General features: G+C 40.1%; 1 protein-coding gene across 1 annotated transcript; it reads left to right on the top strand.

Annotated features, from left to right (window-relative positions):
* Window positions 1-9,358: 9,358 nt before the first annotated feature.
* nop9 (NOP9 nucleolar protein) lies at window positions 9,359-20,146 on the top strand. The gene is made up of 12 exons (XM_084369084.1): window positions 9,359-9,448; window positions 10,298-10,592; window positions 13,774-14,010; window positions 14,118-14,321; window positions 15,996-16,103; window positions 17,113-17,254; window positions 17,351-17,543; window positions 17,634-17,774; window positions 17,951-18,070; window positions 18,209-18,421; window positions 19,679-19,784; window positions 19,907-20,146. Exons 2-12 carry the CDS (start codon window positions 10,367-10,369, stop codon window positions 20,059-20,061), a joined length of 1,845 nt encoding a protein of 614 aa, XP_084225210.1. The 5' UTR covers window positions 9,359-9,448; window positions 10,298-10,366; the 3' UTR covers window positions 20,062-20,146.
* Window positions 20,147-20,622: the final 476 nt, after the last annotated feature.

Raw genomic sequence — 20,622 nt, 5'->3', positions numbered from 1 at the left:
TATCAATAGCTGTAGTTCATTGTATGTGCACAATATAGGAGCCTGAATCTTTCTGCAAACATACAGTTCAGCAGGTCTGCCTCTATCGAGGAGTGTCAGTGAGAACATTTTAGGTATGTGCTGTATTGACACGTCTCTGTTAAATAATAACCAGGTTCCTCTGACCTTTTCTCTTACTTAGGAGGATCAAAAAGGCACACGGCGCCACAAGACACAACTAAATGAGCTGTTTTACGTAAAAATAGACAGAAAAAAAGAATGAAGTGGATAAAAAAGCACAAACTTAACTTCCATGTAGTGTTAAAGGAGCTTTGTATAGCATTTTGTGGCAATTTTCATGTTGAACTCACTTTTTTTATCGCCCATGTGCTGTTCTAGTTGGCCTGTGCCTCGTCTCAGAGAGCAACAGTAGCTAAGCTAACGTTAGGGTAGAAATGGAGTCCGCCAACATAAGCTAACAACCTCCTTCCAGCATCAACTCAGAAGCTCCTTAGAGCCGCTTTAAAGGAATAGTTTGACATATTATACAGTACGTTTATTTGCTTTTTTTGACTGGTTAGATGAGACCGATACCACTCTCGTGTTTGTACGTGAATGGTAGAGATAACAGCTGGTTCGCTTAGCTTTACATAAAGACAGGCAGCAGGGAGAAACGGCTAGCCTGTTTCAGCACTTCAGCACTTCTGGAGCTCACTAGCTAACATGTTGCATCTTTGTTTAATCTGTACAAAACAACAGCAAAAAAGAGAGAAACCTATGGTCTTACAGGACGGTTATTGGTTAGGTGAGCTAATAGCTTATTAGCCTACACAGTATTTGGATAGCTAACTTGACAGAGCTAGGCTAGCTGTTTCCCCCTGCTTCCAGCCTTTAAGTTGAGCTAAGCTAACGTTAGACTTAAGATTGGCTCCAATTTTTTCCTCTAATTCTTAGGTCGCAACATGCTTCTTTCTATCATCTAATGTAAAGTCGTGTTATGGAATGTCAAATATCACAATATTTGCAATACCATTACCATTACTGCCTTAACCTCTCACCCTGTTTCACAATATCTTGTGATGAAGAATTTTTTCCAGCTTAAGTTGTTCACTCCTTTAATGACTGCGGTGATTCGTATGATTCACAACAAGATTCAGCTTATGACATCAAGCCATGTGTATTTTACAGCGGTGTGATGAAATGTGTCTGCGAGCGACTGTGTGACTCTTACGGTCTTAATCAATTGCAGTACTCATTCACAGTTTGCTGTGCGGGGGCTGATTCATGCGCTGCAGTTGCGCCGGAGATGAACACAAACAGACAAAGCCCACAGGAGCACAACAGATGATTTATCTGCCTCTCCTCTCTAAATCCCCCCCCACCCTGTTCAGCTTGTAACACTCAGTCTCTCCTGTATTAAAGACACACAGAACACAAATTCAGACAGGTAATACGTTTTGTTCTGAAAAATATTGAACATTTTAGGGAGCCAGCTAAGTGCAAACCAGAATGTAATTTTTCATTCTATTGCAAGATTTTTGCTCTCTCCACGTGTCCTCTGTACAAAGCATTACGACTATCTTTCATCGTGTCGCAGCTTCATTTGAGCAATCCTTGTTTCAATGATCTAACAGGATTAAGAGTGTACAGTCATGCTTGCAGCTCTATGAGACAATGAGTATTTAAAAGCAGAGCTAAATGCTAAAATCAACATGCTAACATGCTCACACTGACGATACATGCAGATGTCATGCAGGTATAATGTTTACGATGTTTTGCGATTGTCACAACCTGAACCGAGTTGCCGCCCAATCTGAGCTAGCACGTCCACCATTTGGACAAATCCCTGCAGAACAGGAAAAAAAATTTAATTTTGCAGGTATTTAAAAGTATATTTTCGCTTTTCAGTCGCAGTTTGGTTAAGTTTAGGCAATAAAACTGATTGGATGTATTTTTAAAATAAGTAAAAAGTTAGTTTAAAGCAATAAAAATATTACTACTTTGGTTTCACACAGGATAAATAAAATCAAATTAATAAAAATCATTAGATGAGAGATTTTATCTGCTTCGGCAGTTTACTTGTGAAAGGTATGGCATCATAAAAGACGCCAGCACCTCCAACTTGCCTCACCTTAATTTCACAAACATGTGCTGTAGCCAGGAGCATGTCACTTTTCCAAAGAAACCATAATGCTGTCATTATCGTCACAGAGTGGCGGTGCCATTATTTCGCAAGACAAAAGCAGGGCATAGGTCAGAAGTCCTGAATGTTAGATTTTGAGTCTTAAACATGCCCATTTAAAATAATAAAAAGTTTTAAGATGTTAGTTTTTAAAGTTTTAAAAGCAACAGAGCAGACGCACAGTGTCACAGTATCACCACACAGCGCCACAGGAAATCATTCCTGCCTGTGGAACTGAGTGTCAGACACTCTGAGTCAATAGGAGGACTCTGGACGCTTTGTTTCTCTTTAATGTGCAATAATTAAGAAAAACAGTGTGCAATAACCCATATATTGTCAACTGTAGCATTTTTTATTACACTGTATAATATACAGTGTAATAAAAAATGCTATACGGATATATTCTAGTAGAATGTACATTTCTTGTATGTTTGTTCTGTTTTTGTTGTTCTTGCTTATATATAGTTTATTATTATTATTATTTTTCTGCATATTTCTGGACTTTGAATGGGAGCAGCTGTAACAAAAACAACTTCCCCTCGGGGATCAATAAAGTATTTCTGATTCTGATTCTGATTGATTTAGTCTAGTACCTGACAAAATGTGACTGTTTTTAAAACAGCCACTGACCTCGACAATTAAACATGTGAACCGATCAACACAATGTGAAAACATGAGGAGGGAATACAGCCTGTTTACAACCTTGATTCCAAAAAAGTTTGGACAACAAAATGCAGTCATTTGTAAATGACCTGTGCTTACTGACAACAGCTTCATGAAGTGTTCCTGAGCGCACATAGTAATATCCTTTATACAATCATCTGTTTCTCAAAGTGTTGAACCTCACCCGTCTTTGCTTGTGAACGACTGAGCCTTCAGAGGATTCTCTAAGGGCCTCCAAGAGGATCACTCAGAATGTGTTGCTGGCATCAAAGTCAACATAAGAATACATTTAGAAAGATAAAGGGTTTGATGAGGTAAAACATTAAATGTGCGGGAAAAAAATGAACAACATTGTGCTCAAGCAAAGACAAAAAGAAAGATAAAGTGCATTTCTCAGTTTCTCAGAGAGCAACAGTAGCTAAGCTAACGTTAGGGTAGAAATGGAGTCCACCAACATAAGCTAACAACCTCCTTCCAGCATCAACTCAGAAGCTCCTTAGAGCCGCTTTAAAGGAATAGTTTGACATATTATACAGTACGTTTATTTGCTTTTTTTGACTGGTTAGATGAGACCGATACCACTCTCGTGTTCGTACGTGAATGGCACAGATAACAGCTGGTTCGCTTAGCTTTACATAAAGACAGGCAGCAGGGAGAAACGGCTAGCCTGTTTCAGCACTTCAGCACTTCTGGAGCTCACTAGCTAACATGTTGCATCTTTGTTTAATCTGTACAAAACAACAGCAAAAAGGAGAAAAACCTATGGTCTTACAGGACGGTTATTGGTTAGGTGAGCTAATAGCTTATTAGCCTACACAGTATTTGGATAGCTAACTTGACAGAGCTAGGCTAGCTGTTTCCCCCTGCTTCCAGCCTTTAAGTTGAGCTAAGCTAACGTCAGACTTAAGATTGGCTCCAATTTTTTCCTCTAATTCTTAGGTCGCAACATGCTTCTTTCTATCATCTAATGTAAAGTCGTGTTATGGAATGTCAAATATCACAATATTTGCAATACCATTACCATTTCCAGCTTGTAACACTCAGTCTCTCCTCTGTGTATTAAAGACACACAGAACACAAATTCAGACAGGTAATATGTTTTGTTCTGAAAAATATTGAACATTTTAGGGAGCCAGCTAAGTGCAAACCAGAATGTAATTTTTCATTCTATTGCAAGATTTTTGCTCTCTCCACGTGTCCTCTGTACAAAGCATTACGACTATCTTTCATCGTGTCGCAGCTTCATTTGAGCAATCCTTGTTTCAATGATCTAACAGGATTAAGAGTGTACAGTCATGCTTGCAGCTCTATGAGACAATGAGTATTTAAAAGCAGAGCTAAATGCTAAAATCAACATGCTAACATGCTCACACTGACGATACATGCAGATGTCATGCAGGTATAATGTTTACGATGTTTTGCGATTGTCACAACCTGAACCGAGTTGCCGCCCAATCTGAGCTAGCACGTCCACCATTTGGACAAATCCCTGCAGAACAGGAAAAAAAATTTAATTTTGCAGGTATTTAAAAGTATATTTTCGCTTTTCAGTCGCAGTTTGGTTAAGTTTAGGCAATAAAACTGATTGGATGTATTTTTAAAATAAGTAAAAAGTTAGTTTAAAGCAATAAAAATATTACTACTTTGGTTTCACACAGGATAAATAAAATCAAATTAATAAAAATCATTAGATGAGAGATTTTATCTGCTTCGGCAGTTTACTTGTGAAAGGTATGGCATCATAAAAGACGCCAGCACCTCCAACTTGCCTCACCTTAATTTCACAAACATGTGCTGTAGCCAGGAGCATGTCACTTTTCCAAAGAAACCATAATGCTGTCATTATCGTCACAGAGTGGCGGTGCCATTATTTCGCAAGACAAAAGCAGGGCATAGGTCAGAAGTCCTGAATGTTAGATTTTGAGTCTTAAACATGCCCATTTAAAATAATAAAAAGTTTTAAGATGTTAGTTTTTAAAGTTTTAAAAGCAACAGAGCAGACGCACAGTGTCACAGTATCACCACACAGCGCCACAGGAAATCATTCCTGCCTGTGGAACTGAGTGTCAGACACTCTGAGTCAATAGGAGGACTCTGGACGCTTTGTTTCTCTTTAATGTGCAATAATTAAGAAAAACAGTGTGCAATAACCCATATATTGTCAACTGTAGCATTTTTTATTACACTGTATAATATACAGTGTAATAAAAAATGCTATACGGATATATTCTAGTAGAATGTACATTTCTTGTATGTTTGTTCTGTTTTTGTTGTTCTTGCTTATATATAGTTTATTATTATTATTATTTTTCTGCATATTTCTGGACTTTGAATGGGAGCAGCTGTAACAAAAACAACTTCCCCTCGGGGATCAATAAAGTATTTCTGATTCTGATTCTGATTGATTTAGTCTAGTACCTGACAAAATGTGACTGTTTTTAAAACAGCCACTGACCTCGACAATTAAACATGTGAACCGATCAACACAATGTGAAAACATGAGGAGGGAATACAGCCTGTTTACAACCTTGATTCCAAAAAAGTTTGGACAACAAAATGCAGTCATTTGTAAATGACCTGTGCTTACTGACAACAGCTTCATGAAGTGTTCCTGAGCGCACATAGTAATATCCTTTATACAATCATCTGTTTCTCAAAGTGTTGAACCTCACCCGTCTTTGCTTGTGAACGACTGAGCCTTCAGAGGATTCTCTAAGGGCCTCCAAGAGGATCACTCAGAATGTGTTGCTGGCATCAAAGTCAACATAAGAATACATTTAGAAAGATAAAGGGTTTGATGAGGTAAAACATTAAATGTGCGGGAAAAAAATGAACAACATTGTGCTCAAGCAAAGACAAAAAGAAAGATAAAGTGCATTTCTCAGTTTCTCAGAGAGCAACAGTAGCTAAGCTAACGTTAGGGTAGAAATGGAGTCCACCAACATAAGCTAACAACCTCCTTCCAGCATCAACTCAGAAGCTCCTTAGAGCCGCTTTAAAGGAATAGTTTGACATATTATACAGTACGTTTATTTGCTTTTTTTGACTGGTTAGATGAGACCGATACCACTCTCGTGTTCGTACGTGAATGGCACAGATAACAGCTGGTTCGCTTAGCTTTACATAAAGACAGGCAGCAGGGAGAAACGGCTAGCCTGTTTCAGCACTTCAGCACTTCTGGAGCTCACTAGCTAACATGTTGCATCTTTGTTTAATCTGTACAAAACAACAGCAAAAAGGAGAAAAACCTATGGTCTTACAGGACGGTTATTGGTTAGGTGAGCTAATAGCTTATTAGCCTACACAGTATTTGGATAGCTAACTTGACAGAGCTAGGCTAGCTGTTTCCCCCTGCTTCCAGCCTTTAAGTTGAGCTAAGCTAACGTCAGACTTAAGATTGGCTCCAATTTTTTCCTCTAATTCTTAGGTCGCAACATGCTTCTTTCTATCATCTAATGTAAAGTCGTGTTATGGAATGTCAAATATCACAATATTTGCAATACCATTACCATTTCCAGCTTGTAACACTCAGTCTCTCCTCTGTGTATTAAAGACACACAGAACACAAATTCAGACAGGTAATATGTTTTGTTCTGAAAAATATTGAACATTTTAGGGAGCCAGCTAAGTGCAAACCAGAATGTAATTTTTCATTCTATTGCAAGATTTTTGCTCTCTCCACGTGTCCTCTGTACAAAGCATTACGACTATCTTTCATCGTGTCGCAGCTTCATTTGAGCAATCCTTGTTTCAATGATCTAACAGGATTAAGAGTGTACAGTCATGTTTGCAGCTCTATGAGACAATGAGTATTTAAAAGCAGAGCTAAATGCTAAAATCAACATGCTAACATGCTCACACTGACGATACATGCAGATGTCATGCAGGTATAATGTTTACGATGTTTTGCGATTGTCACAACCTGAACCGAGTTGCCGCCCAATCTGAGCTAGCACGTCCACCATTTGGACAAATTGCTGCAGAACAGGAAAAAAAATGTAATTTTGCAGGTATTTAAAAGTATATTTTCGCTTTTCAGTCGCAGTTTGGTTAAGTTTAGGCAATAAAACTGATTGGATGTATTTTTAAAATAAGTAAAAAGTTAGATTAAAGCAATAAAAATATTACTACTTTGGTTTCACACAGGATAAATAAAATCAAATTAATAAAAATCATTAGATGAGAGATTTTATCTGCTTCGGCAGTTTACTTGTGAAAGGTATGGCATCATAAAAGACGCCAGCACCTCCAACTTGCCTCACCTCCGGATCTGTTCATTAATTTCACAAACATGTGCTGTAGCCAGGGGCATGTCACTTTTCCAAAGAAACCATAATGCTGTCATTATCGTCACAGAGTGGCGGTGCCATTATTTCGCAAGACAAAAGCAGGGCATAGGTCAGAATTCCTGAATGTTAGATTTTGAGTCTTAAACATGCCCATTTAAAATAATAAAAAGTTTTAAGATGTTAGTTTTTAAAGTTTTAAAAGCAACAGAGCAGACGCACAGTGTCACAGTATCACCACACAGCGCCACAGGAAATCATTCCTGCCTGTGGAACTGAGTGTCAGACACTCTGAGTCAATAGGAGGACTCTGGACGCTTTGTTTCTCTTTAATGTGCAATAATTAAGAAAAACAGTGTGCAATAACCCATATATTGTCAACTGTAGCATTTTTTATTACACTGTATAATATACAGTGTAATAAAAAATGCTATACGGATATATTCTAGTAGAATGTACATTTCTTGTATGTTTGTTCTGTTTTTGTTGTTCTTGCTTATATATAGTTTATTATTATTATTATTTTTCTGCATATTTCTGGACTTTGAATGGGAGCAGCTGTAACAAAAACAATTTCCCCTCGGGGATCAATAAAGTATTTCTGATTCTGATTCTGATTGATTTAGTCTAGTACCTGACAAAATGTGACTGTTTTTAAAACAGCCACTGACCTTGACAATTAAACATGTGAACCGATCAACACAATGTGAAAACATGAGGAGGGAATACAGCCTGTTTACAACCTTGATTCCAAAAAAGTTTGGACAACAAAATGCAGTCATTTGTAAATGACCTGTGCTTACTGACAACAGCTTCATGAAGTGTTCCTGAGCGCACATAGTAATATCCTTTATACAATCATCTGTTTCTCAAAGTGTTGAACCTCACCCGTCTTTGCTTGTGAACGACTGAGCCTTCAGAGGATTCTCTAAGGGCTTCCAAGAGGATCACTCAGAATGTGTTGCTGGCATCAAAGTCAACATAAGAATACATTTAGAAAGATAAAGGGTTTGATGAGGTAAAACATTAAATGTGCGGGGAAAAAATGAACAACATTGTGCTCAAGCAAAGACAAAAAGAAAGATAAAGTGCATTTCTCTATTGAAACTGAAAGAACAGAATTAAAAGCACCCTGAATGATTTGGACTCAACTCTTACCTACTGGAATGAATCTATTAAGCTGATTTTTTTCTGTTTTCAAACACGGAGGGTGCCAACACAATCTCTCAGTCTAACCTCTCTTTTTGCTGCCACTTCAATGAAATCCAGCCAATATTTTTATTTCATTAAAATACTCATCAAATCAAGCGCTGGTGACCTTCAAGTACACCTGCAAATTGAAAAGTGGTTGTTGATTTTCTACTGAACACAGAGCTGGCACCCGCCAAGGCTCTTCTGCTTTGGGCTTGGGGAAGGTCTTCCAATACCTGGCAAAGTCTCGAGTCACCGGTGTTGTATTGTTGGACTGCAGGTCTCTTTCTGATTGAGTCAAACGCCCTGGGCTCAAATTCACACCTCTGATCGTTGCCACATAAAGTGAGGTTTTGGGTGAACATGGCCCCTGAAACCTTTCTTACAGGGCAGAGCAGCATGGTTGATTTCCTGAAGTTACCATGCTGCCCTCTGGTGGTCACAACCAAAGCCGAGTTACCTTATGACATTATAATTGACACACTAAAGTACAACAATTATCAAAATCTGTGTTAATTTAGGCAACTATAAACAATAACTTAGGTTTATGCCAAGAATGCATAGTAGGTAATATTAGATGTAGGCTATATATTGTTTAATGGGAAAAAATGGTGATATTCTCACACTAGATATTTGTCTGTAGGCCACAAGGAAAGTAATACACCACAGTAGCACTAATGGGGCCAGCACAGATGACACCAACTAACACCTTGTGTGAAGCTGCACATCCAACAAAACACAATTTAATGGTATTTATAAACATTTTCGGGTTGGCTGTGCTCTGTCAAACTGTGCTCGTTGATAGCAAGTAAATAAAACATCACACAGGTACTTTATTATTTTCAAAGGGCATAATTATGTGACTAAAGGAGTGATAGGCTGGCTAGTGTTTGTTTCTTTCTGAGGACTGGTGGGAAAACTGACACAGAAAATAAATAAATAAATAGATAAATAAATAAATAACCGTGGATTCAATACAAATAAGTAAATAGATGATTAGCTATTTAAAAGGCAAGCAAGTCCTAGATATCCATAAAAAATCGTACACATGAAAAAAAAAAGTCTGAACCAGAAGTCGTCGCCCAACACTACGTCATCACAATGCGCCCACAACACACCGCCAGTGTCAGGTCTACACTTTTCACACGTGAGTTCAACTACATTTTGTTGCCTTCCATAAAATTTGTTCGTATCTTTTCGTTTTTCTACACATTAAGTTAAACGTATTAACTAAATGTTCGTCGACAATTTGTTCAATATGTCCGCTTCTTCGAAAAACGGTCGAGCTAGTCTGTTACTGCTCTCGTGCAGGGAGTTAGCATGAACGCCACCTCGTAGAGCTCGTCTTTCAGCCAAACTCCTCTTCCAGGATATGTCAATTTAACGTGTCACCGCTTATCTGCAACTATATAGACCTCGTATGACATGACTTCTGACACTTACTGAATCATTAGTTGCCTGAGGTAAATTCGGCATTCATTGCTGTTACCCAACAACCAAAATTCCCTAGTTTACGTAGATTACACAACTTTTCTTCACTGACATTGCCCTCAGTCTTACCCAACCAGTAAGAAGAATTGGTAGATTGAAAGCACAACAATCTGTACTGAGATACGCAGTAGGTACAGGAAATACTCTATACTATAATACTTTGTCTTGCCTATCTACTAAAATGTATTGATAAGAGAAAAAATGTTTAATGTGCGCCCATTTTTTCAGTTCACATTTGACTGACCTTTCATAATCTAATACAAATTGACCTGAAAGCAGAAATGTTGACTAATTTTCTATTGCTATTTGTACAGTTTAACAATACTAAGCATATAAAGTACAATATCTCTCATATGATTACACAAGATACCAGTATTTGTTTGTATTTGTATCCAATTTCTAACATTCGAATAACAGACTGCTTGTGATTCAGGTGAATGTGACTTTGACCATCACTTCCTAATGATTACGTTATGTCTCACCCCTCATCTGTTTCATGTGGCAGCCTGAAGACTTGAACTGAGCTCCCTCTCAAACAAGACCAAGACATTCTGCGTGTTCGGAGGTCCAAGCTATGCTGGCAAAAACAGAAGAAAGGAAGCAGCAGAAAGGTGGAGGAAAGAAGAGGAGACACCCCGGTGAAGATGGAGGAGGAGGAGAGAGAAAGAGGAGGGGAGGCGAAGAGGGAGAAAAGGGTCAGGGAGACGGTGGCAGGAAGCGTCTGGACGCCCTGAGTGTTGGTTATTTCCGCCGAGTCGGGGAAAGACTCAGTGAAGGCTTTGAGGATAATGAGGAGAGAGGTGAGAGGGATTACTTCTCTGGAGATCTGAGCAAGCGGAGGACTGGAAGTTGGGAGAAAGGCTCATTAGACTAGTACAGCATTAAGTTTGAACTAAAGTCTGGGCTTTTGAACTGCCCTATATGGGGAGAAATAAATCATTAAGCCATCTACAGATATAAGTTTTGTGATATGTGTTGAGGTGTGGAAAACCCCGCTAGTTTGTCTGGCTAAAGTTTAAAACATGCCGTTTAAACAGCTAATGAAGGACTTATTGTTTGGGTTATTTCTCAAACAATTATGCCATACATTTGCGTCTTCAGTTTCTCGAGTGAGGATTTTCTGCTTTTCTTTGTCTCATATCGTAGTAAATGAAATATCTTTGGGTTATTGTCATTGCAAAAGAAGTGGAGAAATGCCACCTTGTGCCGTTTAGTTTACACTATTTTCTGACTTTTTGTAAGACAAACATGAAAAACAAACAAACAAACATAAATTGACAGATTATTTGATAATGAAAAAAATTGTTAGTTGAAGCCTCGCTCTCATTTTTAGTGCAGAATTATTAGAAGTGAAATCAGACATTGAAGCGAACCAGAGATTCATTAACAGTTAAATGAATTATGATATTATAACAAGAAAACAAGCAATGACAAATATTAATATATTATCCAGCCCTAATGTGCATGTATTGCTTTATATAGCTTTGCCGTCTCCCTTTCTTTTCAGGGCTGGTTGTCAGAATTACTTAAAATGCTTTTTTCTAATACAGGCTAAAATGAACAAAGGCTCCAGATAGTTTATAAACACTTTTCTAGCACAGAGTGTGAAATACTGTGAACTCAAAAATGCCTGGTCACATTCCTTCGTCGTCTTTACTTGAACTTGAACTTGAATCAGACGTTCTGAATTAAATCATATCTTCACCCATGTTTTACACTGTATTTTATTAAGGCACAGTTCATGTACAGCTGCTGGTGTCAGGTAACATATATATACACGGATGTCAAAACACTTTAAACTGGGGCTGCATCTAGCAATAACTTTCATTATTGATTAATTGGCTGATTATTTTCTCAATGAATCGATCAGTCCTTTTGTCTGAAAATCTCAGAAAATATGAGATACATACAAAAAATATATAATTTCCCAGAACTCAAAGTGGCATTGTCATAGCCTTCAGATATCTTGTTTCAATGAACCGATCAACAGTCTAAATTCATAAGCATTCAGTTTCACTACTACAAGCTTCAAATCCTCACGTTAGAGAAGCTGGAACCAGAGAATGAGGAAGCCATGTTTGCTTGAAAAATAAATGAAATGGTTAATCGATTATTACGATTGATTTCAGTAAATATTTTAATTGCCTTATGATGAGACGGCTGGATGGAGACAGTTTTGTTTACGTTTATTTAAACGAGTAGTAACCACTAGGTGCTGCTAACTTTAACTGCCCTTAGCTGGTTAGCTTAGTTAGCTGTGCAGCTAGCAGTTTGAAGTAGGAGCTCAGGGAGCAGGGAAGTGTTGGTGTTTACACGACTGGTACAGGAGCTTTGGACCAGGACGGGCTTGGGTTAGCTGGTTAGCATGCTAACTTAAATAGATATCACTGCAACATAGACACAATTAATCTGTTGATAATGCTATTTTTGAATGTTTTCAACTAAAATTCTTATTGTCCCTTTAAGTAACCAGGTTACAGTCGACCTCTTGACAGTAACTGGAGTAAAGGACTAAGGACACCCGATTTTTTTATCCAGATATGTTCACCTGGAGAAAACAGATTTTCTCTGCCATGTGTACATTTTAGGGCTGTAGCTATCGATTCTTTTTGGAATCGATTAATCTAGCACTTTATCGATCGATTAATCGATTAATCGTATATATATATATATTTTTTTTTTTTGCATTTTTAAACAACCAAAACAAATAATGCATGACGAAAATGATGTGGCTGTAAAATGATCAACCATTTGGCTTTTATTTCTTTAAAAAACAGAGGTATTTCTTACAACTCCAACATTTGGCTCCAAAACTTTATTGCAATTTACACATTTAGTGCAAGTGCAAACAATTAAATAACAATACAGTTTCAACTTACTGTAAAACATGTATAACATGTAACACTATGAATCAATACAAACTTAAATAGTAACGGCCATTTTGCCTTAGTGTTGTCTTATACAACATTACAAAAAGGGATTGCACCTTCTAACCACCTACTAACAAATAATATATAATCTCTGGGATAGGCCTATTTGCTATGGTAACCTAGCAACCTATGTGTGTGCACGCATGCTGTGTTATATATAATTTTATGTTATACATAGCACCAAATCACAACAGAAGTCATTTAAGGTCACTTTTCCTATAGAACCGGTCCGGACCGTGTTCATTTAATTATTAATTTCTTCATCGTCGCGCATCTACAATTCTCCTCCGCTCTGTTTTACGAAGGGAGGAGCTCCGGACCGACGTACAGTAAACAAACACACGTGCACACACACTTACAGACAGACAGAGAGAGAGAACATGTCACGTCGGTCTCAACTGTCTGTAAAGCAGATATCATATCTACGTTTTTTAAACGCGCACAAACTGATTCTGCTCTGGCATGTCATCTCGAGCCTTCGCAGTTCTCCGTCGTGGTGGCGGATACGCAATGCAATCCCCCCCGGGCTGCTGGAGAACTGGAGAAGTGACGGACACTCCGCGCCCGGAGAGTACGGAGAGGCTCTCCGTCAGGCTCTCCGGCGACGGAGAGGGCTCTCCGTGTCCGTGTACGGCACTTTACGCAGTAGTATTAACAAAGGTCCGTGTGGAACATTCAAGATCCCTGCGCGTCATAGGAATGTAACGACGCTTCGAGGCAGAGTTTTTGCCTCGACCAATTTTTGTAATCGAGTAACTCGAGTAACTCGATGAATCGTTACAGCCCTAGTACATTTTAACTAGCTTTCTGATTGGTATAACATTAATCTGCTTATTACAGCCTCATTGCATTATTTTACCTGAAATGTAACAAGCAGCTTACGCTGCCTCCATCTGTCCAGTTCCATTATAGTTATATTCTTAGTTGACTTCAACCAGTGTCCAGTTTCTCATTTCAAATGTTTCTTTCCTTTTACTTAATATTTGTCTCGATTACTCTATCTGTAACTGTGTATGATCTCTCGCTGTGTCTCCTTATATTTCTTCCATAGAGATGTTTGTGGAGAATGTCCTCATAGAAGTTAAAGGTAAAGCAGCCCTGGTGGCGATGGACCAGACTGGAAGCATCACTCTGCAGCGGCTGCTCCCACTGTCCAGTCCTGACCAGGTGGGGGAGGTGATGGCTGAACTGGGAGGAGAATCGGGGTCCGGGTTTAAGACGGTCTCTTGTGACCGGTGCGGCGGCCATGTGGTGGAGAGTGCCATCAGACAGATATCCAAGTGGATGGGTAAGATTACATGTTTCATTGAGATAGGAGAAAATAGGTGAAATCACACAAAACCAACAGCAGACCCCTGACCCCTGTGTGCCTCCTCTGTATCCATTCATGTTTAGAGTCCTCACAGAAGTCTGCTACCACAGAAGAAGAAGAAGAGGAGAGTTGTGGAGTGTTGGAGGCCCAGGTGTTGTCTTTTAGCCAGGTGGTGAGAGACAACTGCGCTGAGTTCGTCAAACATGTTCATGGCTCACACGTGGTGCGCACACTCCTACATGTGCTGGCAGGTTGTCTCGGACCGCCACGTACCGAGTCTCGTCCAGGTACGCACACACACAAACTCACTGCTATGCATACCGCAGCGGTTTTCAAAGTCTGACTCTGTGCCACTGTTTTCACAGCCTATATTGGAATCAACTAACTGGCATCATTAAAAAATATGCCGAATTAGCTATTAGCAGTTACTTTTTGCTGTCAACATATGGATGTATAGATAACTATCACTGGATCATTTTCATATGGAAGTTCTGTTGTTATAAGCATCATCTTTCTATGATTTCTAAGCATATAGACATGTGAGATATTGTTACCCCTTTTAAGTGTCATATGGAATCTAAAAATATATGGAAGCACAAAAACAGGAAGCACAGTGTTGCTGCTGTTGATAAGCTATCAGCAACAACTTGAGCCATGTTTTTCAAAGCCTATATTTGGCATCAGCAAACTGGCATCATTAAATGAATGCCGAATTAGCTAGCAGCAAGTCCTTCCAGTGTACACATTGATGTATAGATTATCACTGGATCATTTTGATAGAGAAGAAAACTTAAAAACATGATGATTCCTAGGCAAGTTCTGTTGTTATAAGTGTCTTTTTTTCCTTTGATTTCTAAGCAGATTTATGTACATTTTCTTTGCGATGGACATAGAGATATTGATATCCTCTGGAAGTGTAAGTCCATGTCTGTGTGTCCATGAACAGCCTCCGTAAGCTCCCAAATCTGACACTGCCCCATCACGCAAAATAGAACTGTAACATCGCCCAAATCCCCCAGTGTTAATGGGAACCTCTGAGCTTCTGTAATGTCAAAAAATATTCACAGTTTAACATGAAAAAAAGAAAAAACATGAAAAGGTTTATATTAGTGGCTGATCACACAGAGATGTTTCGCTGCAAAGGCGTCACGAGTAAAACCACTGTTGTTTCTTTATAAGGGCACGTCTGGTGTGGTCCTAGTCCCTAACGCTCCAGGATGTTGAACTACAGTTCAAATATTTAGGGGCTTTGGGAGACGTATACTGTTGCTGCAGTTGGTTTGCTCAGTGTTTTTCTTACCCTGTATTTGGCATCAACAAGTTGGCATTTAAAAGTACGCCAAATTAGGCAATTTCTGTAGTTCTATGGAGCGTCAGTTTTGCTTGATTTCTTAGCAGATGATGGACATTGAATATAATGATAATCCTCCGAGGGCAAAAGTCTCAGTGAATCTAAAAAGGTGTTTGTGTATTCAGTTGTGACTGTGTTTTGACTCCGAGAAGGAAAATGATTTTTGAGGCGACCTGAGACAATCTGAGACCTAAGAGGGTTTTAAAGCCTCCGTGAGTGTGAGCTGTGTGTCACAGTTGTTGCTGCAGCTCCAACAGCAGCCCCCCTCCTGTGAGGTGCGCCTCACAGTTTGAAATCTCAACATCAAGCTGTTATTGTTGTTGTTGAACGTCTGTGACCCAACATTGCCCGGTGTCTGGCAACAGTGGCACAAGTCGACCCTCAGCAGACAGATTAAGAGCTGCCTGAGCTGCTAGAAAATAAGTGACTTCACCCATTCGATGTGCTTTTTCACCTCAGTCCGACAGATCAGAAGTTTAATTTTCTTCCTGACAGTTTCAGTTCTTCTAGGCCACTCCAGTATGACAGGACTTCACCACACTTGTGGCTTTTCCCTTGACGCTTGCATTCATGTCATCGTTTGTCTTTTGTTGTTCCTGTTTTTCTCCAGGTGCTAAAGAACGTAACATTGCTCCCCAGCTGACAGACTTTGAGATTCCCACATCATTTTGGTACGAGCTCAAAAGCCTCACAGAGACCTTGATGGACAACGTTAATCGTGAGTCAGCTCTCATCAAACGCTTAGTATTGCCAAGCAAATGATACGTGCTCACACTTCAATGACTTTTTTTCATTTGACTCTCTTTGCCTCTTTTCTTCAAACGTTTTTCTTTGCTTGGTCTGTTTGGTAGTGTAAGCCATCACTGTGAGCGCTGGAAACGGTAGCTTACCCTTTGTGCACGAACATTTTGAATACTTGGTTAATGAATGCCCCATGATCTTTTAAAAGGGAGCGTTTGAAATAATGTGGCAGACTGTCTACAGTGCTGCTGCCTCCTCTTCTTCCTCTTCGTGCTCTCTGCTCACTGATCTGACGTTTTTCTTGGAGTCAGAAAAACATTTGAGCCCATTAAATGCGAGTGAGGACTCTTAAGCAAGTCATAGTGGAAGTGCCCAAGGGCAGCTTTTCTGAATAGAAAGTCGTCTAGATTGTGTTTAGAATTTCTACAATGAAGCTGACCTCTCGTGTTTGATGTCAAAATGAAATGAAATAATCAATAAGTAACCTTGGGGCGAGTGCACACGCCAAAGAGAAGCGTAAGTGGCTTTTAACAGAGCTCTGCTGCACAGGGACAAAGAGTAACTCTGTTTTGTCCACATGTTTAATCACATTTAACAGCAGTTTCTAGTCAACAGAAGCGTCTGGATAACTGGAGAGAGAGCACATGTGTGTCTGAGGAAGCAGCTCTTGCAATCTTCCTTGGAAGAGTCTGGCAAAGCAAGAACTAATAAATATACATTTTCTGTCCAGCAATTATCTGGTTCTTCTCTGCCAACATACAGTATACACTGACACTGATATATGTGCAATAAGCTACTGGCCTGATTTATTGGTGTAACTCGAGAGGAAAATGCATACAACACATTAGTTAGACCTCAGGGGATACACACCGGGTGTTTTTTCTGAAGAAACCCTGAATGTTTTGTTTACTTTGCCACAGGGCATTTTTAAATTGGCAGAAAGTGTTAACAAGCATTTTTCTCTCCTGTTGTTCCTCCTTTTCCAGTAAGTGTGACAGATGCTATTTCCAGCGCAGTGTTCCAGACCATGTTGACCGTGTGTCACAGAAAACGGCCCAAACTCTGCAAACAGCTCCTCAAACGCATCATGGAGTATCTGACGAGCCGCAGCGCCGCTCCAGGAGTGAGGTCAGGGACGGCTCTCTTCCGTTCGTCCACAGATGAGTGCCTATTACCATGAAATGTTTTGTTAAAGGCTGCTCTTGTTTCTGCGCTCCTTTGCAGTCCTCTCCTGGTCTTTCTCAAGGACCAGGCCTCCAGCCGCCTCATTGAGACCGCCATCCAGCTGTCCCACAAGGCCCTGCTCCGCGACCTCTACAAGAACCACCTCAAGGGTCATCTGGTTGACTTAGCCCTCCATCCCATCGCCAACTTCCCCATACAGAGGCTAACAGCAGCCTCGGCCAAATACAAAGTGGTGGGTCATAATGTCTGCATGTCACACGGATCACTGTCAGGATTTTTTCATTGCGAGAACGATTCAATTCTCTCTCTTTCTCTTCTGTAGTTCTTGAGGTTGTTTGATGAGCTGATCCAAGGTTTGGAGGCCATCTTGGCCGCAGGTCACATGGGTGTGATCGTCCAGCTGGCAGAGAGCTGCGCAGAGAGCGAGGAGAAACAGGAAGAGTTGATGCAGTGCCTCCTGCGTGTAAGTGTTTGTTATTGAGACATAATGGCCACAGGGGTCTTAAATCAACAGAACAATACCCTTGTTTCTTTTCATTTCTCCTTTTTTATGACTGAAATTGTGCAAAACAGCACAATGAAACAACTTAATGTTTGATTTGTGGGTAATGAAACCCCTGTTGATGTGTTGCCTCCCAGGCGTTCCACTGTGCTGAGCCTGGCTCCCGACACGTCAGCTGCCTCCCGCTCTTCATGTCCCTGCTCGCCTATGAGGTGTACTACCACTCTGACACAGCAGAGGGCAACACACAGACGGAGGTAAACCACTGAGACAACTGGGTTTTCAGTTACGTCAACATTACAGTTTAGTTACTAGTGCAAAACTGCAACACCACTGTCAGCCCGTTGAAAACAGATGCAGTGAGGTTGATTTCCAGCCTTCTTGATCATGTCTAGGTCCCGCTGTCCTCCATCTGTTACCACGGCTCCCGGCTGGTCCAGGCGCTGGCCCGGTTCAAGGAGCGCTCGCTCCTCCTGAGCAGCCTGCGCACCCTGACCCCTGCTGACCTCCTGACGCTGGCCTCGGACCCCGCAGGCAGCCATGTCCTCCAGGCCCTCATCACTACATCCAGCGACAAAGGAAGAGGCAAGATCCTCAAGAGACTGGAGGTACGAGTCCTCAAAAAACACTCAAAACTACAGTGAAGAGCTGTTTAAGGGAATTATTGAGCCTTTTCTACATCTTCAGTGGGAACAAACTTGCCTGGGGCTAAGAGACAGGCTGAGGAAGACGTGGAAAACCAGCACACTGTTGGTTTTGGTCTTTTTAATGGGATTTGTTAACACCAAAACTGTAGAATACCAAAAGTGGGATTAAGATGTGTTTATCTTAATGCAAATGGTTGGTGTTGCTTCTTTTTGAGGGAATGAATTTCACAGTAACTGCTGCTCTACTTCAAATGCGGCTGCTGTTTCTTATAACTTTTCTACATATGCTTCTAGTCTCTGTGTAGACTGTGAAAATGAAATTTAACTAATAGAGAGAGGAAATGGAGGCTGAACTTCCAGGTCCTGATACAGGATTAAGAAAGCCTCCTTCAAGATCCATTAGACTTTTGGAAAAACACTAATACAGAAAATAAAGCCTAAGGAAAAAATACATTTTGCAACAGTATGTCATTTGGCTCTCTTTGTTCAGAGAGAGGGTAGATGTTTGAACAATTACCTCATGTTGTTCATTCACTGCCTTTAATGAACACCTCACCTGACGCGCCAGATGGTTTGAGTCACAGAACCATCTGGAAAAGAGTCATTAGGAACTGTTTGGAAAAGGGCAGACACTTTCAAAAAACTACTTGACAGGTGATTGACAGAAACATCTGTCTATCACAAGCTGACAGTAAATCAAACTCTTATCGAAGGCAGTCGGGATAAGAGCAAAGGCTTCTGATATATCTGATGCTATAGCAGCATCTATGCTAACCTCTTGAGGAGCCGCCATTGTTGTTTACAAAAACAACCTCGCTGTCATCACACCAAAACCAGCGCTGTAGCTGCGAGAAACTCCTCATAGGATGCTGATTCATTGAACCACCTTGGTTCAGCCAGAAGTCCGCAGATCTCATAGATCCAGCTGTTTTCAAAGGCAAACTAACATGTGGGGTGATAAACATCTCAACACAATTAACTCCTTAAGAAGTGCACAATGTGGACATCTATCAACAAGATATTACTCACAAACTTTTTTTCACTACAGGAGCAGTCAGGTCATTATAATTATGTTCCCCTATGCTCGAGTCCTCCTTGTGAGATAGTGTATGGAGAGAAACATTATCAACAGTCTCAATATTATGTAAGTGTTCTTGCTTCTTTAGCTTTTATAAATGGATAACATGTTTCATTCTGTCTTCATTTCTGTCCCCACAGGGTCAGTATGTTCAGATGGCCTGCTCCAGGTTAGGAAGTCGGGTCCTGGAAGCCATATGGAACGGTGCTTCAGTCAATCACAGGCAAAGCATCGCACAGGAACTAGGTAATACAAATCATGACACCAATCCTGACTAGTTCTTTTTTTTAATTTGGTTTCACACCTTGCCTGTAGTTCACATCTCTGTAAATGACCTCCTTCCTCTCCCATCTCTCCTTCCCTTCCAGTGGGGAGTGAAAGCCAGCTGAGGTCAGACCAGTTCGCTCGCCACATCTGGGCCAAATTCGCCCTCTCCCACTTCATGCACAGAAGAGCCCACTGGCAGGAAATCCAGACCGGCGAGTCTAAGAAGCGGAAACTCTTCAGTGACATTCTTGAGTGAAAGAAATATATATTTAAATAGTTTGTTAGTGTTGTTTTTGCTATGTAATTGGATAAAAAACAATAAAAGAAGAAATGTTTCCTAATTTGTGTGAGCTTGGGTCCCTAAGAATGGCAATATACAGTGGTCATATATACGTTTGCAAAGAGTTACTTGGCCACTAGGGGTTGCTAGCGTAGCATTTATTCTCCAAGTCTTGTCTGGTGGTGGTCCAGGTCCTCAGATGAGTGAAGCAACACCAATTCAAATGTGAGAACATATAGTCACTTAGAAGTGCTGACACTACATCTGTTTTTTAAGCTGCTTCATTTTGTTGTATTTGCTTTAAGTATCACTGCCTGATAATGACACAACATAAACTAATCCAGTCTGCATATATGCATACTTAAATATAGAAATGTGTTTTTTTACATTTAGACATTTGGGAGAAAACGTCTGAAGTAAGAGTGAAAAAGATCAGAAAATCTTTGAAGCTCCTCTGTTCCCCTAAATGATTTAATGAGTTCCTCCCAGAAACCAAACAAATTCAGGCTATTAGAAAACATTCTGTGTCTCAGCAGT

This window comes from Pagrus pagrus (genome assembly GCF_965226575.1).
Source record: "Pagrus pagrus genome assembly, chromosome: 12".
In the NCBI taxonomy this organism is placed as follows: Eukaryota; Metazoa; Chordata; class Actinopteri; order Spariformes; family Sparidae; genus Pagrus; species Pagrus pagrus.
This window is presented reverse-complemented; position numbering and strand designations above follow the sequence as displayed.